Source organism: Astatotilapia calliptera, chromosome 11 (genome assembly GCF_900246225.1).
Source record: "Astatotilapia calliptera chromosome 11, fAstCal1.2, whole genome shotgun sequence".
In the NCBI taxonomy this organism is placed as follows: domain Eukaryota; kingdom Metazoa; phylum Chordata; class Actinopteri; order Cichliformes; family Cichlidae; genus Astatotilapia; species Astatotilapia calliptera.
The window spans coordinates 167,170-189,978 of NC_039312.1; the positions used below are offsets into that span (position 1 = coordinate 167,170).

General features: G+C 40.2%; 1 protein-coding gene across 10 annotated transcripts in view; it reads right to left on the minus strand.

Moving 5' to 3' along the window:
- Positions 1-22,809, minus strand: part of adgrb1a (adhesion G protein-coupled receptor B1a) — a 208,475-nt gene that overhangs the window by 109,235 nt on the left and 76,431 nt on the right. For all 10 annotated transcript variants that reach the window (XM_026184581.1, XM_026184582.1, XM_026184584.1 and 7 more), the window contains one exon: positions 600-758. In XM_026184581.1, the coding sequence (XP_026040366.1) occupies positions 600-758 (159 nt within the window). The remainder of the gene's footprint in view (positions 1-599; positions 759-22,809) is intronic.

Consider the following 22,809-nt stretch of genomic DNA (forward strand, 5'->3'; position numbering starts at 1 on the left):
TTGGTCACCCAGAACAGCATCAGCCAAACTTGGGACTTGTGTTGTGCTGTCTGTGTTAGTGTGCTGTGTGTGTGCGCAGTAGTCTCTTTATATTGTCAGCTGTTGTATAATGTTCCTTGTGATGGCATAACTAAATAGAAAAGACATGCAATAACATCAACAGTAATGAGTGTAATCTGATTTTTTAGCTGTCAGTCATGCACCGCCAGTTCTGTACAAATAAAGAAAGCTCTAACCAGTGAAACATTGCAGCTCTTGGTAAATGGCTTCAATAAAACAGAACTCTGATGTTGTTTTCATGTCCCTTTAGTCATTTGTGGGCTAATGATGTTGACATACTGCCTAAAAACCTGACCATGTCATTCTTATTTTTCATCGATCAAAGTCCCCTTTCCAACATGCACTCTTTAAGTCACAACTCTGACTTACAGAGAATGGATACATAAGCACATGAACAAGATGTTAAGAAAGGAAAGGTAAAGAAAAAGTAGTTGTAAAAGCACAGTTTGGACACACCACATACTTGTATTTACCCACAGAGCTTAAAGCACCCTCACTGACAGACATAGAAAAATGAACACGAAGAATAAGGAGCTTACCAGTGCAGGACTGCGAGTTGCAGGGCCGGCCCTCCTCCACTATGCCCTCACACAGGTACGACTCCTCCGGAGGTGACCGACAGGTCCGAATCCGGGTTTGGATCCCTCCACCACACTCGCTGCTGCACTGTGCCCATTGGCCCCACACACTCCAGCCACCTGGAGACACACAGACAGTAGTGGTTACTTACTGTGTGTTAACTTAGCAGCAGTGTTTTTCACTTGTAATGCCATGTGTTTTTGAGCTCATCTAATGGAGAGTGATCTTCAAATCCTACAATCCTCTGTGCAAAGCTTCAGTTTTGAAGAGCTGCCAAGGCATATAGTGTGTAGGAAGAAACACAGCTTGGAGCTGAACATCTCCAATCTTAAAAAAATGACAAATAAAAACAGATGCAAAATGTATGCCATAATGATGCTAACACAGCCCTACCTCATACTGGGAAGCCTACATTCCAAGAGTTAGGTCAGTCAAGCATACTGTGATGACAAGGTTTGCATGTATGTAGAATTTTGAATTTTTGAATTTTTCTGTCATAAACTGTGCGTGGCAGGCAGGAATGGAGGACCAAATGCAGAGTCCAGGATGTGAAAAGTAACTCAAAAAGCAGCTTTAATGCTGAACACTAGGAAAAAAATCTACTAAACTTGAAGATACAAAATAGGCTTGGCAGACAGAACACACAGACAGGTATGAGGAAGATCGCAATGCTGGACAGAAGAAAAGAAAAAGGTTTAAATACACAGGGAATGACGAGAGAACAGGAAAGTCATGGGGAACACAACTGGGGCAGATTACACACAACGAGACAGAGGACGCAAAGCTAAACATAACACACGAGACAAGATACCTTCAAAATAAGAGAAACAAAGCAAAACAAGGTGCACACAGACAGGAGACTACCAAAGTAAAACAGGAAGTAATGGGAACACACAGAGAGTTGCAGATAGACAGAGACATGACTGGGGAAGCACTGATATCATGACAGGCAGGGAACACCAAATGAAACACAAGGGAAACACAAGAACTCACAATAAATATAATCAGAGCCTCACAGAGGACGACACAGAGGGCAAAGACACAAGGGGGAATCCTAAATAATCCAAATCTAAACAGGAACAACCTAGACACTAGAGAATCAACTTAAGACTACCAAAAAGGACTTAAACACGAAACATAATATAAAATGACATCAAAACACGTGAAAATGAGCTAGGATCGAGACGGGCGCTGTTAGAATCAGCAATTAACCTTGTTACATTTCTACACAGTGTTAAGGTGGTTACTATAACCTTTAGCTTTTAAAGTAATTTCTAAAATTCTGTCTATTTCTAATACTTAAGAGTTCATAGAGTTGCAACAGTGATTACCTGTCAGAATAGTTATCCTTTGTATTACTACCTCAAGCTGCTTTTCAAGCCACTTAAAGAAGTGCAGACACTTTTCTTTCCAAGCTCCTTAGACTACAATAACCTGGATGACTGAGAACCTTCACAGACAGGTTCTGACAGGCTAAGGTTCTGCAGACACAACAACAGTTCAAAATGCTAGCACTAACCAGGGAATAATGCTTAGCTGACATAAACAAGAACTATATCCAATGCAAAAAGAATATATTTCAGGACGTTCCAAAAGCCCATTGCCCAAATCAGAGCTCTTCTGCAACCTCCAGCTGCTGACAATACTTCACATCAACCTCCAACCACAACTTCTACTGAAGCCTTCACCACCTCCTTTGCAGGATGCTTGGTCCCCAAGAAATTTTCCCCTTTCCAGGGAGCAGTAGTTGTAAAGACCGTTCACTTTGTTGCAACTTGACCAGTCAAACAAAAAAGAGCACACCCATCAGAAACTGTAGCTGTACCGACAGGCAGAGCTAAGGCAAATCCCCCACCAAGTTTACAGTTACTAGCAAACGTTTGTTTTGGTCAAAACATGCAAGCCCTGCAGGCTCTAATTGATTCTGGAGCAGAGCAAAGGTTTTTCTATCATTGATTGATTAACAATTAGGGATTAATGTGAAATATCTGAAAGAACCTGCTGTTTTGCCTGCTGTTAGATAGATTCCTGTAACCTCTAGCCTAGCCCCTAGGAAAGTATTTGGTTCGGTTGCTAGAAGGAGTGACAGTGATCAGGATTGTCATCTTTCATCACAGTGGTTTCTTCCATCTACCTTCGCCAGATTGTTAAGTTGCAGTTGTAATGTTAAGCTTCACTCTCTAGTTTTATGTTCACTTCATGACTAAATTGCCGTCTCTGTCTTCAGGATTTTTCCAGTGTGACTTTTTGTGGACGTGCTACTCAATACTGGACTGCACTTGGACTTTGAAATTAACCTTCTTGCCCACTCAAGAGTTTGCCTACCTGTTATTCATGTAACTCATTATTCATGTAAAGCTCAAACTCTTGTGCCTGGGTCCATCCACCTTGAGTTCACTATGACAAATGAACTTCTCAAACTAGCAACATGGACTTTATGTAGAAGAGAGCAAGGTCTGATCCTCTGCTTTACCTCCTAACCTTTGTTTCCCTTCAACTCACAGCAAGAACAATAAATGTTATTAATTAATACTGAAACAGCTGACAGTGTTCTTTCATTTATCTATATATTTGTATGTGTAATATGAGCAGCACTGTAGGTTGTTGAGAACAGATAAAATCACTACTAGGCCTCTAGGTAGGAGTATAATGAAGGTGTAAACAGAGCACTCACTTCCTCTCTTCTTTATATTAAAAATAACAGCAAACCTGATGTTTCTTGAACAAAGAATGTAGCCATCCATTCTCTGGCTCGGTTGGCTTTTCCTTATTTTAATGGTGCTTAAAGGAAAAAAAATGTATAGAGACAAAACTGCTATTACTGCTACTATTGTGAAGGAGCAGATTTTACTGAAACAACAACCATTCCCCAGATCTAACCAAGTTTTGTACCTAAAGTTGAAAGGCTCTTGAAGGCACCAAACAGGGCCATCATTTTGTCTGATATAGGGAGATACAGGCGACATCTGACAAAACAACATTAACTGACATCCTGGGATACGAATGCACAAAACACATAAACTACTGACGTCCAAGCATCTTCAGGATATTGCAGCACACCAAGTTGGACAGCCAACTGAAAAACAATCCTCCCTAGAAAGTTCCAGGGTCCAAGTTTCATAAGCCATGTTCACAAAGGTGACAGGCAAAATAATCTTTTGTGAAGATCTCCCCAGGTCTCAATTTGTTTTTTAGTTTTTTATCTCAACTGTAAGGTGAGTTGAAGGGAAACAAAGGTTAGGAGGTAAAGCAGAGGATCAGACCTTGCTCTCTTCTACATAAAGTCCATGTTGCTAGTTTGAGAAGTTCATTTGTCATAGTGAACTCAAGGTGGATGGACCCAGGCACAAGAGTTTGAGCTTTACATGAATAATGAGTTGCATGAATAACAGGTAGGCAAACTCTTGAGTGGGCAAGAAGGTTAATTTCAAAGTCCAAGTGCAGTCCAGTATTGAGTAGCACGTCCACAAAAAGTCACACTGGAAAAATCCTGAAGACAGAGACGGCAATTTAGTCATGAAGTGAACATAAAACTAGAGAGTGAGCCAATAGGAACAAAGTATGACTGATACAGGTTAGGATTTTACATTACACAAAAGAAGCCTGGACCGGCCACTGCAGACGATATGTGTTGACAAGGCTATGTCGTACAGGACACACACGTTTGGGCAAAGTTTTGCCTGCCTGAAGCACTCCTGCACTGCAAGTCTGTGTGGATCTCTTTTGGACACTGTGCCTTGGCATTCATCAGACATATGGGGAGAACATATAGCAGGCAGGTGTAGATACACGTCCTCCATCATTAGACCACAGTGCAATGGAAATAAGAGTCACTGTCACCATCTGTCAAGGGTCTGATGTCCAAGAATTAGTTACCAAACTATCCATATACACATGAAGGATCTGGTTTATCCAAAAGGGGCCACAGCATTAAAAAACACAATTTAGCACACAAAAAAGTAACCTGCATCAGACTGATGATATCTAGCAGCTAAGGAGGATCTGAGGGGAGATTTTTTCCTCTAAAACAGAGATATGATGAATGCCATTGTCACTCTGAAATTCCCTGTTTGGCCATTCTGATTTAATGTGCTCCATTAAGATGTGTGCTGATCTGAGGAGGAGCAGGCAGAGCACTGTCAGAATATCTCTGTCTCTCTTTCTCTCACTGTGTGTGTCCTGCATGCTCATAAATGTTTAACGTCACAGACAGATGCCTTTCAGCCCCCTCAGGCGATGGCAAATATGTATTAATCTGCATGAATAGAACATGAAGTTGGCCAACATCCAGACACACACGTTTTTAATTACTTGCAAATCAGTTTCCTTTAGGGTGAGGCCCTGAATGAGGGAGGGCACTGTGGAGAGCGCTTGATTCAGTCGAAAGAGTCAAATATACACACACACATGCACACACACCTCGATTCCTCTACAGCTGTGTGTCATCTCACCATGACAGTGTTATGAGTCAAACTTTATGGATTGAAGGAGACAAATTGCAGTGAAAAAAGTGTAAATGATTTCCTTTCCCTTCAGAGATGAAATTAGCAGCACCAGCGATCACAGTCAATATCTGTTTGCTGTCAGCAGACTGACCTGGTGGGGTCCAAGTGTTCACTTATGGCTGTGAAACTGGATTTGATCATGTGACTGCACTCATTCAGTGGATAACCAGTTCAGTGCAGTTCACAGTATGTACTGGAACACAACTTAAAACATCTCAACTCAACTCAGTGCAGCCTCCCTCTCCCCAGTCACCTCCTCCAGCTTGTCCGGGGGAACACCAAAGTGTTACCAGGCCAGCAAGTAATTCCTGGGTCGGCCCCAGGGCCTTAACCCAGTGGGACATGCCCGGAACACCTCACCCAGGAGGTGCCCTTGTCAAATGACCGAACCAACTCAACTGACTCCTTTCAACGTGGAGGAGCAGCGGCTCTACTCTGAGCCCCTCCCGGATGGCTGCACTTCTCACCCTATCTCTAAGGGAGAGGCCAGCCACCCTTCGGATGAAGCCCATTTTCACCGCTTGCATCGATGATCTTGTTCTTTCAGTCACTACCCACAGCTTGTGACCATAGGTGAGAGTAGGGACGTAGATCGACCGGTAAATTGAGAGTTTCACTTTTACACTCAGCTCTCTCTTCACCACGATGGACCGGTACAGCAACTGCATCACTGCAGCTGCAGCACCAGTCCATCTGTCGATCTCCTGCTCCGTTCTCCCATCACTCATGAACAAGACACAGAGGTACTTGAACTCCTCCACTTTGGGCAGGAACTCATCCCTGACCTGAAGTGGGCACTCCACCCTTTTCCTGCTGAGGACCATGTCCTAAGATTTGGAGTGCAGCCAATCAGTAATAAAACCATTCCAACTCCCTGAGCCAACATGCTGATTCTTCTGTGCATGTTAACATGCTACATTTACCCCCCTTCAGGTTATTTGAGTGGGAGTTGTGTGACACATGAAATAATACACATTACAAGCAGGGCTACCATTCTGTTACTATGGTAAACATTAATTCATGTATATGAGCCACAATGACAAACTGCAAGGCAAACTGAAAGAAACTGAGCATAGCCACTTAAAGCAGTGATCTGGACTCCACATGACATGCCTCAGCTCATTTAAGAAGCAATCCCACAAGTGCTGCTTTGCTTAGAGTCTTTGAGGTTGCTGTGACAACCTGCATGGAGCAGATTAGCTAGCCAGGAAATCAGACCAGGAATGCACACAGCACTCAGTCAATTTCCAAAATAAGACACCGTGTGGAGACTGCATTTTTGATACCCACATCAATATGCCTATTTAGGCAGTTTTTAATTTATTTGTAAAAATTGTAGAGGGTAATGTCACTTGTAATGGAAATTGTGTATTTTGTTTGAGTGTTTTGTTTTGGGGTTTTTTGCTTTTTTATATAATTTTTAATATTCACATGTTTACATTTTCAGAATTGTAAAACCTTATTGTGGATCTAAGAGCCAAATTATGTGGACAATTTGCATCCAACTCATTGTGTAACGTTTTATTTGGTGGTATTTGATGGTTTGGGCCCCAGGAAGACTAGCAACCACTGTTGTGGAAGCTAATGGGGTTCCTCATAAATAAACAAATATGACTGGTGACACCAGACCAGAACTTAACCACTTAGAGGGATTCATCTTGAAGAACACAAAGTGTAATGTGACACAAAGGTGATTCTCAATAGAAAGGAAAAAGAGAAGATTTTAACTCATACTGGGATGTATCTGAGTACTGGGGACAAAATGATCTGCATCTACGTGATATGGGGTTGTGTGAAGGATGAAAAACAATTTAGGATATTTAATGCATAGATAGAATTAGAAATAAGATCTTATAGATCCATACCACACGTGTCTCTGGAGTAAGAATGTGCTTACTCCATAAAGCACAGAAAATGAGAGATACGTTATCCTCGGTTTAAAACAGCTGAAACAGCTTTTCAGAATTTTTTTTTTTCAATGAGAACTACAACTGCTTGTCACTGGGGCAGCATCCACTAAGGCACTGCTGTTATAGTCTGCACAGGAGGTACACTATTGTCTTGAACATTTGATGATAACTACAAAGACCGTTGATAAAAAAAAAAAGAAGAAGAAGGTGAAAACTGGATGTACAGTTACCCATTCATTTGGATTTTCCATTTATCTGTGGAGACAGCAAAAGAAATTTGACTGTACTCTTACTTCAGGGCATGTCACAGCTTATATCTATTACCATTGTTCACAAGCACTTTGTGTGTTTGTACCTTATACATGAATGATAGTACATAACTAATGCAGCTTTTCTTTAAATTGCCAAGTCTACACAAATAGCACGTCATTTTCATTCTATTATTTATAGTTTATAAATAAAGAGTTGGGTTAAAAGTTGCTGTCTTTATGATTCTTATGTATCATACGTTTTCTTAACTACTTTTGGAAAGCTGCACTGCTTTGGAATGAGTTTGTTTGTCAAGCAATGATAAAGTCACACAATTCACGTTTTATTAGAGCAGAAAAATGAAGTTAGTTTGCTTTTTAGCTTCAAGCTCATCACTCTGTAAATATGATATATACAGAAACTGGGGTGTGATGAGTAAACATCCCTGAAGGCTACAGGTGGATGCTCGGGTGGTGGAGGGGTTGAGACAGCGTGGAGCAATGCAGGTCAACCATGACATTAATATGTCAGAAGAAGTGATGGAAAATTTAAAGCATAAATAGGACTCCAAATTGGAAGGGGGTGTTTGGTAACATGATGTGAGGAGAGTGAAGCATTTTTGTGTGTAGCTCCAGATCTGCCCAAACTAGCTCAAAGGCTTTTCTTCATTTAAACTGACTAAAGTCTTAAATGAGTTAATTCAGAAATGGTCCAGTGGACCATTAGAAACTCTCCATCCGGTTAATAAATTTAACAGAATACTACTACTACGACTACTTAGGTAACTAAACAGCAGTTCTGGATACATATAGTCATAAGTGTATGTGCACTTTAACAAGAGCAGAAACATTAAAGGCCTTAGAAAAAGAAGGAATAAAAATACATAAACTTGACTGAGCACATGAGCACAATCAGATACTGATGTTTTTGTGTAATAACTTCAGAGTGATTAGGACCCAAACACAGGACACACTTTACCAGGGACCAGCTCCAGTGTGTAAATCTGTAGTGCAATGAGCTAAAGGTGATTCCAGCAAGGTTCAAAAAAGGGCAAAAGGTCACAAGAACTAGACTAGGAACACAACAAAATAACAATATTCAAAGACATCCCAAACAGGAATAGAAAATGCTAGAAAATGACCAAAGCACAGAATTGCAGAAAATGGCTAAAGGGTTTGTGTGGAACAGAGGAGTGTTTATCCTGGGCTGAGTAATTAACTCACAGGACACAGGTTAGCTAAAAATGTGATGGTAACCTATTAAAGCAGGGATTACACGGTATAACAGGAAATGGCAGAACAGACACCTCAAATCATGACACTTGATGACATTCCACAGGACGAGCTAACATGGCATTTTGTCCACTTGAACACGTAATGCTCTCTGTTGGGTTCGGCTGACCCCTTTCATGTGATGACATGTAATCAGTTTAAGTGTGTTCTGTGGAGGTTTTTAGTGCACTTCTGTGTAAAGTAGGTGGCAAATGCTGCAAAAAAAAGAAGGCTAGACTAAGAGAGCTGCCATTGTGTGTTAGTGCCAGTCCAGTCACCAGAAGGGGAATGTCATTACCATGACAACGAGATGTTGCCGTCATCTAGGGCTGTTATCGCATGAACGCCTGAGACAACATGTCATATTTGAAGTAAGGAAAGAAAAAGGAGTAATGAAGAAAACAGAATTCAAAGAGGAATAAAAAGTGAGATACAGAGTGAGCCTGATTCATACAGCATGCTGTCCTACTCAAGGATAACATTCTGTAGTTTTCTTATCGCCAACAAAAGTAATCAAAGGAGCCAAAGCAACAATGAATTTATCTACTAACAAGTACTGCATATATACCAAATCCCGATACATAATCTTATTTCTCTGTGTCACAGAGCTCCACAGTATTGTGTAAGCCACACTGCACTTCACTGTGCATTAATCTGTGTCTCAAAACACTCCCCAGTAAACGCATCAATTCCTGCCGTTATAGCAACCTTGAGCTTTGGTTTTTAAAGAATAAAACTACATATTTGTTATTTTTTTTGATAGATCATCTCAGGAGACAATCTATTAACCTTTATTTGTGTCTCCAAGTTCTTTTTACACTGGAGCAAACCTCTGACCTCATATAAAATTCATATGAGCACCTCGTAGCTCCCTGAAATTCTGTTCCCTGACCTTGCTATTTGATCCCCCTAAATAAGTTCCCTGTCAAAGTCATTATTTTTTCATTTTTATTTGCCGGTACATTTACACCAAATCCAACAAGAGTACTGACTCAATGATTGATCTACCAGGTGACCAACAAACCACACAGGATTAGGAAAATATACATATTTAACTAAAAACTACAAGTGCACTTGAAGGCTTCATTGATACGCTCCCTAACGCTTCCCAAACCTTTTCTAATAGATGATTTTTGGCTTTTAATTGTGCTAAAAAATCTTTGTTATTAGTTGCTAAATGAAAGAAATAAAGCTGACAGAGCTTGGGTATTTAGACATCTGGTATGTGTCCCTGCTGAACAAAGAGTAGATATACACGAGAACCAAACGCTCACTTTTTTTCTCAAAGTCCTTCTTTTTGGGGGACTAAAGCCAGCCTTGTGAAACATAATAACCTTCAGCTACTCTCCTGAATCATTTTGGGTTTATTGTGAACAAATATGCTTCATGAATATAGAGAAACATGAACTGCAGTTTGGAGCAGGGGACCGGCGCGTTTTTTCTGTCGAATGAAGGCTTTGTCAAGGCAAGAGAAAAAGAGGGGGGTGGGTCCATTTACAGATAAGATTCATTCTTTTTCAGGGGGAAAATGGAAGAAATGACAAGACTGTGAACTTTCTTTTCTTTTTCCTTTTTCCCTTTTCTTCCCAGTAATCAGAGTCAGAAAGGGTGAGGAGGGGATGGGGTGCGGTTGGGGATGTGGGTTCGATGGGAGGAGAGTAATGCAGTGTTGTCTTTCTCCCTCTGCAAGGACATTTCATTATATTCTCAATAATTCAGATGGGGTCTTTTGTCAGCACGCTCCCTGGTAGCAGGACTGATTGCAGAGTCCAACTCACCTCTGTATTCCTTAAACTCGCCCCTCCTTCCAAAACATTCTCTTTATTTTGACCTTCACTTGTCTCCAAAAACACACACGTTCCCCTTCATTGCACTCGTGTGTGTGTGTTGGGGGGTATCGGTGGCCGTGCAGTTCCGTGCATGTGAATCATGCGCTTTTGCTGGGTCCATAATGAACTTCCTGAAAGTCACCTTCACCTCCTATTTGGAGTGATGGGATAAGTGGATGGGCATCTCCTGTTACAGCTCCAGTTTCTGCACCTTTGAAATCATCAATAGCTGCCACTAACCACACACACACACACACACACACACACACACACACACACACACACACACACACACATAAAGCTCTTATGGCTACAGTTACTGCAGACTTATTGATTGAGTAAGTATGTGCATGTATGCACAGAGCTATGATGGAAAGGAAAAAAATAGAAATATGTTGACAGCTGTTGAGGAAACAAGTAGGCAGCTGCAGGGTGGGGGTCAGAGAGCGGGAGTGAAGATGTTAAGAAAGACAGAGACAAGAGGACAGGAGGCAATAATCAGGAAAACATGAAACTCGGGCAGAAAAATGTGGTGACGGGTTCACACAAAGCTGTGTGGCTGAATGAAGGATAAGGCGAATGCTGACACCCAGAGGACAGAAGCAGTCAACTGCATGGCAGAGATAACAGGCGGTGAAAGGGGGGAGCGGAGGGGGGAGGAGAGACGGAGATGAAGGCAGACAGGAACAGAAAGAGGGGAAAAAATGTTCGGACAGATAAGACGAAAGAAGGGAAATGAAAGAAGTGGAGAGAATGGTAGGCTGCTGTCACCGTGTCCTACGAGAATAAAAATGTGCATGCGAAAGCGTTCTCATAAAACAGGGAATTATGCTCCCACATTTATTTTTATTGACTGTGTCTTCATTTGCAGCAGCAGGAGATTATAAATTTCATTATGTGATATTTCTTAGAGACAATATGCTGTTAAATTCAGCAGACTGACGCTCTGCCCTGACTGGCTGTAATGTACCAACATGAACTACATCTTATAATCGACTGCATATTGCCATAATTAACAGAGGCTTTCTAAATGAATAGGATGGCGTTTGCCAAAGTAAATGGTTCTCACATGGCCTGTGAAAGGGAGAACAAAGGGCTTGTATCGCAGTGTCAAAGGAGCATTTCTAAACCTTCGCATTACGAAATTAAAGCTCTGATTGTGTATTTTATCAAACTTGAACTGTAACGCAGGTCTTAAGAATCATTCAGGTACAAATGTGCACCTCGTAATAACCACCATGGCATTAGCAAACCATTAAGGTTGGGGTGTTTTTAGCCACTTTCTAAATAGGCAACTTTTCAGAAACTAGAATATGTCATACATCTATTTTGGTATCACAGGTTTTCTGCTGAAAGCTTTTGTGTTTGGGTGTAATCCTGCCCCTAAACCTACTGTAGATGTGTCGCTGGTGGTCTGGTGTCTGTTCAGATGCCAAAGATTGTAAACATTATACTAATTTCCAGTTCGATCTTTTTGCCACTAAAGTAACTTTGCACGAGCAACATTAATAGTTCCAAATAATCCTTATGTTGCACTGAGCATTGATGCAGCTCCTCAGTTTATCCTCTGTCTGAAACGAGCACTTTTACCTCTCGTCCCCCAACATTTAAGCCAACTGCTCCTTCTACACAACAAGTTTGATAAGCAAGTTGGTGGAGCTACTTTTCTCACAAGTGACGCGCACCTGAGATGCTACATTAGGAATTCTGGATGGATCCTGAACTCTTGTCTTCTGGGAATTACCTGTTACCTCATGATTTGAATCTTTGACTGTATTTAATATGAGCATGAACTATTGTAACTGTATACATGCAACAGCAAATAGATTCCCTGTGAAAAAATTATTTCTGCCTCATCTAAATGGGATGGCAGCAGCTCACACACACTTATCCACAGAGTCACTAGACTTGGACTAGTGTGATGTTTTTGTTGTTATTCTTTATTATTATTTTATATGACATTTCCTTGTCAAGAGCAATAAAGATTTAGCAATTGATTATTATTAAATAGTTTTTATTATTAAATAGGGATTTTTTTCAAATAGTTTGCTGCATTCACTGTTAGCACAATTTTGCCTTCTACATAACATAAATAATAAACCCAACAAATAAAACTCTTAACACAACTGCATGTTAAGACATTTATCACTCTCTCTCTGTAGAGTGAGGAGTTTAACCTGTTAGTGAACCAGGCACTGAACCCCACCCCCAGCACCCAGTCAGCTCCCCATGCCAGTCCCAGGTCTCTGGTGACTTTGAGCAAGCAGTAACCTGCATGGCAAGTCAGCAGCATTCTGCTCCGAATCCTGGTTTCAGGTGTAAGCCTTTAAAAAAGCAAAAGTTTGAAGTTTGGTCTTGTTTGTTTGTTTTAGAAAAGAAGGACCTCTAACCTCTGTAGCAAATGTTAATCAAAAAAGAATTGTCTCAGTGTATGTAGGTACTGGTTTTTAGAGGTTTTGAACAGCAATACAGATCTTGGGTCTAGAGCCAGCTATCATTTCATGAATGCAAGGGTGTGGAAATGATGTCTTTGACACTGCAAAAAGAGATCGGACTATGGTTGGAAATGAGGATTATTTTCTGTCGTCACTTGCAAGGACTTGTTAGGCTTCATAGGCATTTAAATAAATGAATAAAAGCAAAAAGTAAAATCTTTAGCTTCCTGTTCTAACACATCAAAGACCCAGGATGTATATTTGCTTGAAATACTGTCTACAGTGGTTAATCAAATCAAGCAACAGAAGTGAGTTTTGCAAAATTGTTCCCAAAATATAGCAACATCAAAAAAAGGCTGTGATAAGCTTGTAATGCCGATGGATTTGACTATTTTGGAATCAAAAAGCAGTTTAAACTGACCAAGATTTATACAGGCCTGACAGACAATTTTGTTGTTTTGGCTGTAGAATGAAAAAAAAATTTCTCATCACACAGGACTCATTTGAATTTTCTTATACTGGTTGAGAAGTACAGTGATTTGAAGTGCACATGGTAACATGAAGGCAGAGCTGATTTTTTCTGTCCATGTTCAGACAGCAGTACTTTGTGGATGCCTTGTGCTGCAATGATACTCCAAATATGCCTGCAAAGCTCACATTCTCCTGTTTGAATTTTGTCTCTTGCCCAAATTGTTATGGAGTTATCATTTAAAATTGGGCCCTTTAAATAAAGGGTTAAATGACACCAGTTCTCAACTCTCATCTCTGCTGATAACTTTCTGTTTCTTCATTACTGTAAGTGACATTTTGTACTGTCAGCCAGCTTTAACAAAAATAACTGTCGCAACCTGTAATAATCATATCTACAGTCTTAATCACCTAACAAGAAGTGAAAATGCTTCGAACACTCACAGGGACAAGAACTTCTCACCTGGCTTCCTCCACTCTTTCAGAGATAAAGGGCCTTTGAAAGAGCATCTAGAGAATCATGGGACACTAACTTTTTCATTGGAAGCTAAAATTGTTTTAGGTGTGTTAACAGTTCCTCGAGGTATCTTTGATTGCTGGTTTTACACAATTTCCTCCCACCACACTGAGCCATTTCTTGTCAGCTATGTTCAAATGATATCCAAACACAGTAACTAAATGCAATTGAGGAGGAACACTAGCCTAATATTAAAACATAGATTTTTTTTTCATCACAGTAAAGTAGTATTTTCAGGGTTCTGTTTAAATGAGACAGGGAAGACATATCAAGAGCCACAATGCTCACACTGGCACTGGACAGTAAAGCAGTGGTGTGTGATATATGACATGTATGCGGTTTCAGCCATGATAGAAACAAATAGAATGCTGGGACATTTTTCCCTTTCGGGAACATATTTGTCCCTCATGTTTTTCCACTCTCCCCCAAGGATTTGCTGACATCTGTGAGTCATTATTTTAAGGCAATGATTATTATTCTTTACGTTGAGACAGTGATTGTTAATCTCTCACTGTAAATGCAATAGGTGGCAGGAAATGCGTAGGAGGAATCAACAGTACTGAATAGGCCAATCAGAGTAGTTGCTGGCCACATCGACGTGACAGTGCAGTTACAAGAGATTCATGTCAGGTTATGACATCAGCTGTGTAATACTGCATATCAATAAAGAGGACAATAATACAATGGTAACACTGAGCAGGTCTCCATCAAAACGTGGAGCAAACATAATAAGGTAATAAGCAAATAAGAAAGCAAATTACTGCTAGGACAATTTTAGTTTGTCTCAGAAAAGTAGATTTGTGAAGAAGAAAGTAAATCCTCTTTCAATTCTAAGGATAGTTAATATTTTAAAGTCATCTGGTCCTTAGGAGACCTAAAAATAAGGTGAAACCATTTTAAAATAAACAGCATATTACAAGTTGCCATTTTCCCACCACAGGAATCTCAAATATTCTTGTTTGATATGAAACTAGTGGAAGATTGTCTCAGTGTCGCTGAAACTGAAGCTGAAAGTGTCAAAGGACAGCCACCGATGTGTTTGTGAACACTGGACCAGTGAGTAGATGGTTGTTGAGAGATATTTACCGAAAGACGTTACTAAGCAGAGCAGTCAGATATCACATGCATGTTCCCTGGGTGAGAAACCCCATGATGTGAAATACAGCAAGCCAAGCTGTTGTCATTTTCTCTCAGGGACCTCTTCTGTATCACCACGCGAAATATGTCTATCATGAAGTTTGTGTCCTCCGTAATACCTAGATAGGTGCTAGATAGGTACTAGATATCCTTATGTTAGGTAATGTCAGTCTTGGATCGACTTGTAGATAATTTACTCTTATATGTGTAGTTCTTGAGACTTAAAACTTCTGCTATTTCTTGTGCTAGTTGTGCTGTGAATGAATGAAGGACTGAAATTATTGCAGTTATTTATGTTTTAGCTCCATGATAAGTTACTGTTTTTAAAGTAACACTTGTAGGTATTTATTGATGTTCAGTTGATTGCACTCTTTCTTAAGTCTGATTTTGCTTGGCTTGTGGTGATTTTTGTTTGCCTCTGGTTTGTTCTTCACACAACACGTGGCGCATATTAGGAAACACTCCTAATGTTGCAGATCTTTGTGTGGCGGCCATGCTTGAAACAACCTAAGCATAACCTTTCTGCTTGAATGAATCTGATTCTGTCAGCAAGTGCTTTCTCTATCAACTTCCTACATTTGGAGAAGGTATGCTCAGTCATTTCACAAAAAATACACACAATAGGTGCAGTGTTTTTTTTCACTGAAACTTCCCGAGTACCTTTGCTGAAAAGCTCAAATGTCTTGAAGGTTTTTATCTTTAAGCCTAACCTTGTTTCAGTGGTTGCAGCAGTATAAGAGGGTTGTAAGCAATTTTCACCTCTCTCAGCAAAAACATCACAGATTGGCTGTAGGAGGAAAATTGGTTAGTCAATTTCAACAATTTGTCTGTTCCACTTTGCGTTTAGCCAATCAGGGAACTTTGACAGAATGTTTCTATTCCTTTACAGTCATTCAAGATTTCCAGTACCTTATGGACCATAGCAGCCTCACAGCTGCACATGAGTCAACAAACTCCTGAAGTTCAAAGCTGATCTTGGAGCCTGAGTTGGGCCATGCTTGGAGTTGGTCTCTATCTTCCATGCTGTAAATCAGTTGTGATATGGACACCTATTTAGGTGTCCATATCTTCATATCTTGATTGCAGTAACATAAGCTGATTCAGCTAAAGGAGGATATAGCCAGTAATTGATTTCTTGGCTTATCCACTCCCATATCTGTAAAGTGAATAGATTTTGTCTGTGTCTTGAATGTTTTTCTGGTCAATCAGCATCTCAAAAGGAGTTTCCAGTCACTGTATTTCAGTGGATCTCCACTGAATATTGTAGCTTCAGGAATTGGAATTCTGTTGGCACTAAAAGCTTCTGCCAGCACTTAAACAAGTTCTGCAAGACTTTTCTTTGAAGAAGTGGCCACAACTTGTGGCACAGAAGAAAGAGGGGCAAAGAGCCTGTAGGAGCATGCACTTCATTATCCACAGAAATCTCAAGTTGCATTATGTCCTCTTGCATGACATTCACTTGGTCAGACTCCAGCATTTTCACACGTGCTGCAGTGAGATCTTTAACTGCCTCCAAGGATGCTCTTCCTCTATTTCAGCCATGATTTTAGCTTTCTCTTCCTCTCTTTCTCTTCTTCATTTCATTGCATCTCTTCTGCGTCTCTTTCCCTACCAACATTTTACTTTCTGACCCCTGTTGAGCTATCTTTATTTAACTTCTGCTTGAACATACTCAGTTTCTATCTATTCGTTAACAACATTTAGAACAGCCTGACTTGCAGCAACCTCAGCAGCAGCATCTTGCCATTTTACAGAAGACCTGCTTGAATACTCTGAGATCCCTTTCAAAAAAGAAGTGACAGCTTGATTTAGACCTGCTCTTCCTTTTCTGGAATCCTTCCATTCAGTCTGCCTGAGGCTTTGGATAAAACAAATGTAAAAATCTCATTCTTTGACACATAACCTGGTCTGGACTAGGGATGGGTATTGTTTAGGTTTTATCCGATACCAGTACCAAACCGGTACTTTTGAAACGGTGCCGGTGCTTAAACGGTGCTCGAACCGGTGCTTAAAGAATGGAGAACACAAACTTTGTCCAAAAACCTCTCATGTTCAGCTGTTTTTTTGTAAAAAGATAACAATGTTAGCCTTTTCTGCAGCTATGGGCCATATATGGTATCACTCTTGGCTGGAAGCAGTGCTTAAACAATGGAAAAAACACAAACTTTGTCCAAAAAACTCTCATGTTTAGCTGTTTCCCTCTTTTTCTTTGGTCATTTTAGCCTTTTTGGCCAGGGTGAAGGGAGTATCTGCCATCAAACAAGAAGACAGCCGCATGTAGCTATGATTATGTTTGCTAGTTCACCTTACATGCATTAATGTAATAACGTGGTTAGCCTACTCAACGTAAATTACACACGAACAACGTTAAGCGACTCACCCAGAGAAGAACGGCTGCTGTTGCATCATCATCCTCATCATTTCTGCTACACTGGCAGGGCTAGGGGCCAGGACGCTAATCTTTGGGTTCTCGGGGAATGTTGCTAACTCTGGGTCCGATAACAGGCAACATACCCGCAGTAGATGCGCTCGGTGTGAGGTCTTGCAGCAAGCTATCAAATATGGTGCATTTCTCGGCTTTAAAAATAAATCGCTATGCGTCACCAGGTGTTTCATCGGATTCGAGGTGTTACCTCCTTTGCACAGCATCACAGTATCAGCTTAAAGCACTTGTTGCAGGCTGCTGAGTTTGCATCTTTTGCTGTGAAGTACAGCCAGACTTTGACCGCTTCGCCTTGGGCATTTTTAATCTGTAGCTCTGCTCTAAAAGAACGTATGCACCTGGACCCGCCTACTATCCTTGGAAAGGTAAAATGATTGGCTAGAATTCAAAGTGTAAGACATCTCAGGGGAAAAAAAGCACCGAAATAAAGCACCGAAATGTGCGCTGCTTTTCGGTCTGGTTACTACCGTTTATGTCAGAACCGGTGCCATTATACCGGTACCCATCCCTAGTCTGGACATCTACAGAAAGACCTATGACATCACCTATAATATTATAAAATAGAGCTTTTGATAATGTCTCTGTTGTCACTTGCCTTTGAGATTAAACTGTGTTTTCTGTTAGTCTTACATGCCATTAAACCCCGGCCAAAGCGCTTTGATTTTTGTTGCATGGGGCTTTCCATTTTAAAGTTTTGATTCTGTTTCAATCTTGTTGTGCTTCAGTGTTATACACGTCATCTTCTTGATCTCAGGAGTTTATAACTATGTACACCTTCTTTTATGACTGTATGCATATAGTGTGGGCACTGTGTAATTCCCTTGAAGCACCTGCAGACACAGGTGGTGTTCTTTCTATTCATTTATTCAAAGACTTCCCTCCAAATCCAACTAAAACTAAATGCCCAGCATTAACAAAATTAAGACTGTTGACTCCAAATAGGGCACTTTATGCAGAATAACATGCATACATGCCAGCATCTACTGTAACAATCTGACTCTGGAACTAACAATCTTTGGACTACCAGTGTGCTATCCTAACACCTCACTCCCAAACTGCCACGTATGATTTCTGCATGCCTGCCTTAATATTATATCAGTCTGAATTCAACCATGACAGAAACAGCAGCTTTGTGTTGGATTTAGCTGTAGCCCATATCACATTCACCGCAGGTATACAAATGAAGTAAAAGAAAATAAACTTGAAGTTTGAATGTGTAACGTGAGTGAAAAGAGAGCAGTGAACTTATGTGTGTGTGACACAGACGACTGACGTAAACGATGGACTACGTAACACATCCTGGAACTGTCACGCACAATGCATCGTTGTTTGAAACGCTGCCAAATTTTTCAATAATGAAGCCAAAGTGTGTCCGACTAATCACTGTGAACTGAAAGGCTTGCTCCAAGGTAAGATTTCATGTGTTTCAGGATTTTGCGCTCTTACCCCTCATTCATTTTGAATGGGTTGACATCAAGCATTGTCAAAGTGAATCAATCAAATTTTGTCTGTTTAAATGCTCCTTTGCTGCTGTTAGCCAATCAAAGCACATTATGAAAATATCACGACAGAGTAAGTTTGTTTGTGGGGCATCCCATTCAGTATCAAAATAAAAAGGACATTTATCATTGTGGAGAGGAAGCACCCTGTTGTATGAACTAAGTTAGTAACCAGCAGGTAGCTTGTCTCACACTAATGGTTAATTCAAGCTCTGTTAGCTTCCTTCATGAGTGATTTATCACTATGACAGACATACTAGCAAACATTTCCCTCACATGCCAAGTAAACACACTGTCAAGTGTTGAGCTCTCCGTATCTCAATCCTTCCTAAACATTCAATTTCAGACCGTTTTACTCACATTCTCTGTAACATCACAGTGGTCATCTCAAGCACAAAGGTGTGGTTGTGAGTAGAGATGGCACAATGCCACTTTTTTATGTCCGATACCGATACCGATATTATAAATTTGGATATCTGCTGATACCGATATGAATCCTATATAGTGTTTTTTAATCAATAAAACTTTTTTTAATATCTTGCTGCATTTTGTATAAGTTCATACTCAAGTTTAAAGCAACAACAACACTAAAGCTATTCTGTTATACCTGTATGCAAAAAAAATTTCATAGTTCAGCAATAATGATCAATCTAATAAACTTAAACCTGCAACATCCTCCCTATTCTGATATTTTAAAGAGTACTTAGCGTAAATATTAAGCAACCTAACTAATAGGGTTCCAACTCCCAGCAAAAAAAAAAAAAAAAAATACGGAACCACCCCTTACCCTCCACCTCATGATGCTTAATCGACGTAATCAATATTAATTTGATGCATTGTGGGGAAAAAAAATGCACAGAAATCAATTATTTTTCAAGAAATATTAAATAGATTCAACATCTTTCTCTAACAGAATTGCAGGCTGCACAGATGGTGCCTTCCCAAAGGAAAAAGTACTACAGCTTACTAGGGTATATGTTAGACTTAAAAGTTACTATATACAGTAATGGACTTCTATTCATTTTACATTAAATTAAAACTTTGAGTGTCAGATAATTATTTAATAAAAGCTAGACATTTTAAATGAGAATAAGAAAGAAAAGTATTTCTTTGTGCCCCCCTTGTCCCTGTTAATGCCCTACCTGCCCCCCTGGCTAAACTTTGCTAGATCCGCCCTTGACAGACAGAGTCTGGCTCAGATGCTGGCAGTTCTCACTGCAGTGTACCGGTAGCGTCTCCTTTCAGGCCAGGATAGACGAATGTCACAGAGCAGTGACTAAGTTTGTGGTAAAAAGGACATTACTGGATATTCTTGTGTAATTGCTACAGAATAATTTATGTTATACTTGGTTATTGCTACAGAAGAATATTTATTTTATTATTTTACATTTACAATTTTTTTTTCCTGGGGACCCCATTGAAGAGCCGTAGGCTGGATCTCTTAAGATGTCACTGTTGGGTTTGTAAGGCCATGTTACTCCTAAATTTCTATCTTGTTCAAAGAGAAGATATAAAACAAAGTTCTAAGCTAATCAACCTTAGTGTTCTCCTTTTTTAAAAAGAATCGATAAAGAATCGAATCGTTAAACAGAATCGAAAATGGAATCGTAATCATGAAAATCTTATCAATACCCATCCCTAGTAACAGATCCTTTAAGTTGTGAGGTGGGTGGCTCCATGGATCAGACTCCAGCACACCCCTCAGATGCTCAACATGCATCCTGGTGCCAGGTATTCTTGAGGTAAGCAGTGCAGATACATCTGGCCATCCACCTGATGTAAAAAACAGCCCACTTTCTTCCCTTACTCCATGGTCCAGTTCTGATGTTCTCATGTCCATTGTTGGGTCAGCATAGGCACCCTGACTGCTCTCTGGCTATGCAGGTGTAACCCACATCAGATTTGTGGGTTGTGCTGCTGCATAAGGTTGGAGGTGTAATTTTCCCTCCCCGCCGCTAGGAGGCGAGTATGCCTTGAGATGACTTTCTGTTAGTCAACATTTCCTGTTGTGGAAGCCATTACTCACGAGGCAACCGCCAAATTAGCTGAAAGATCCTGGTAAGAAAAACTGGAATAAAAGTTAAATTCGCAATTTATCTTCACATACTAGCTGTTAACAGATGGCTATTTATTAGGATCTGAGATCTGTGAAATACGGCCGTGGGAAGCTGCGTCAGCTGGACGAGCTATCTCACCACGAGCTCCGGTAAGGGATGCTACATGAATGTTAGCACCATAAAGACATGTAGTTGACTGCTGTTAATATATTTTCTGCTTTAAAAAACAAAACCAGTCGGAGTTGTGATATTTATGTTTAAAGTACTATAAGATCACTGATGTGCAGATGTTTAATTTTAAGTGCTAAAGTATACATTAGAATGTGCCCAGCTAACCGCTAGTATTAAGTTACTGCTTAGCGATCTCTGTGTTCTAACATTACTGTGATTCATCTGAGTTTGTTAGCTTTCCAAAACGTTGGAGAAGCAGTAATATTGTCATGTAGTGCTTAAATGCACCCTTTCAGTTTTGTTGACTTAGAAGTTAATTCATTTGATGAAGATGCAAAAAGTTCATAAAATGTGATTATAAAATGTGAGGGATCTCATTACCCTGTTGATGTATTAATGTTTAAAGAAGTTGATATATTTTTCTGAGAAATAATTCAGGTTGAAATATCTGAAAAAAGAAGAACAGTTAAAAGCAAGCTGTTAAAAGGATAAATATGGGAGAGTGAATCTTATAAGTTTATTTATCCCCAAAAGGGTAAATATAAGGTATATTTTCTGTTGCACTAAGACCTTGTGTGATGTAACTCAAATTATTTTAGGATGGTTGAGACATTGTATAACTAAAATAATTTGTTATACTTGAGCAATACTTGACTGAAAGATGAGTGATGGAAGAAGAATAGATAAAATATGTAATGTATGCACTCTGCACTGTGTGCATAGATTGGTTTTTGACCAGGACTGGATCATTTGAGATCTGAACCCTGTGGGTTCAGTGGCGAGCCAATCCCGAGAGAGTGACTGTCGACGGACCCGAGTGCGGTGTGGCCAGCCGTGGGATCCATCTTCAGCGAACATCAGGACTATTACTACCTTCCTTGATACAGATAAGACTAACACTTTAAAAATCTACCCGGGTAGTGTTCGAACCAATGGACAGAAACACACACACAAGGAACTCTAATTTCTCTTTCTAAAGAGAAGTGGACTGAGCAACGGGAGCGGAAGCTCTTTAATTGAAACTCTTTGGAGAATTTCCTTAAAGAGGATGTTGTTTTGATTTTATTTTTGGGCCCTTTAATGTGCGTTTGTGCACTGTAGGAAGCCGGCTTTAGACAGGCAGGGTTTGTAAACTTTACAACTTTCAATACAGTTTCTACTCAAATCACATCTATTCTATCATTGTGTGGTTCCTTCTCTGCTGATCCTTTCAAGGCTCCATAGTCTTACCTAGAACTTTCTGATACTGGTCCAAAGTCGTCGAGACAATAATTTAATGCATATCTCATGTTGTTTAATTGTAATACCTGTTACACAGGCCATACGCAACAAACTGTATAGAGTTTGTATTAGAACCAGCATGAACTTTTTTGAGCAGTTTGAGCTACAATAGCTTGTCATTTGGATCAGGCCACACAGGCCAACCTTCAAACTCCACGTGTCTCAATGAGGTGCTGATGACCCTGTCACTGGGTCTCCACTGTTCTTTCCTTTGACCCCTTTGACAGATACTGATCAGTGCAGAATGGGAACATACTCTGACCCAGTGGTTTAGCGATCACAGCCCAGCCCTTGTCCCACTCACTCAAATCTTTTCACTTGCCCATTTTTCCTGGTTCTAACACCTTTTCACTTGCTCCCTAATATATCCCACAGGTACTATGCTGTGTTATTCTCTC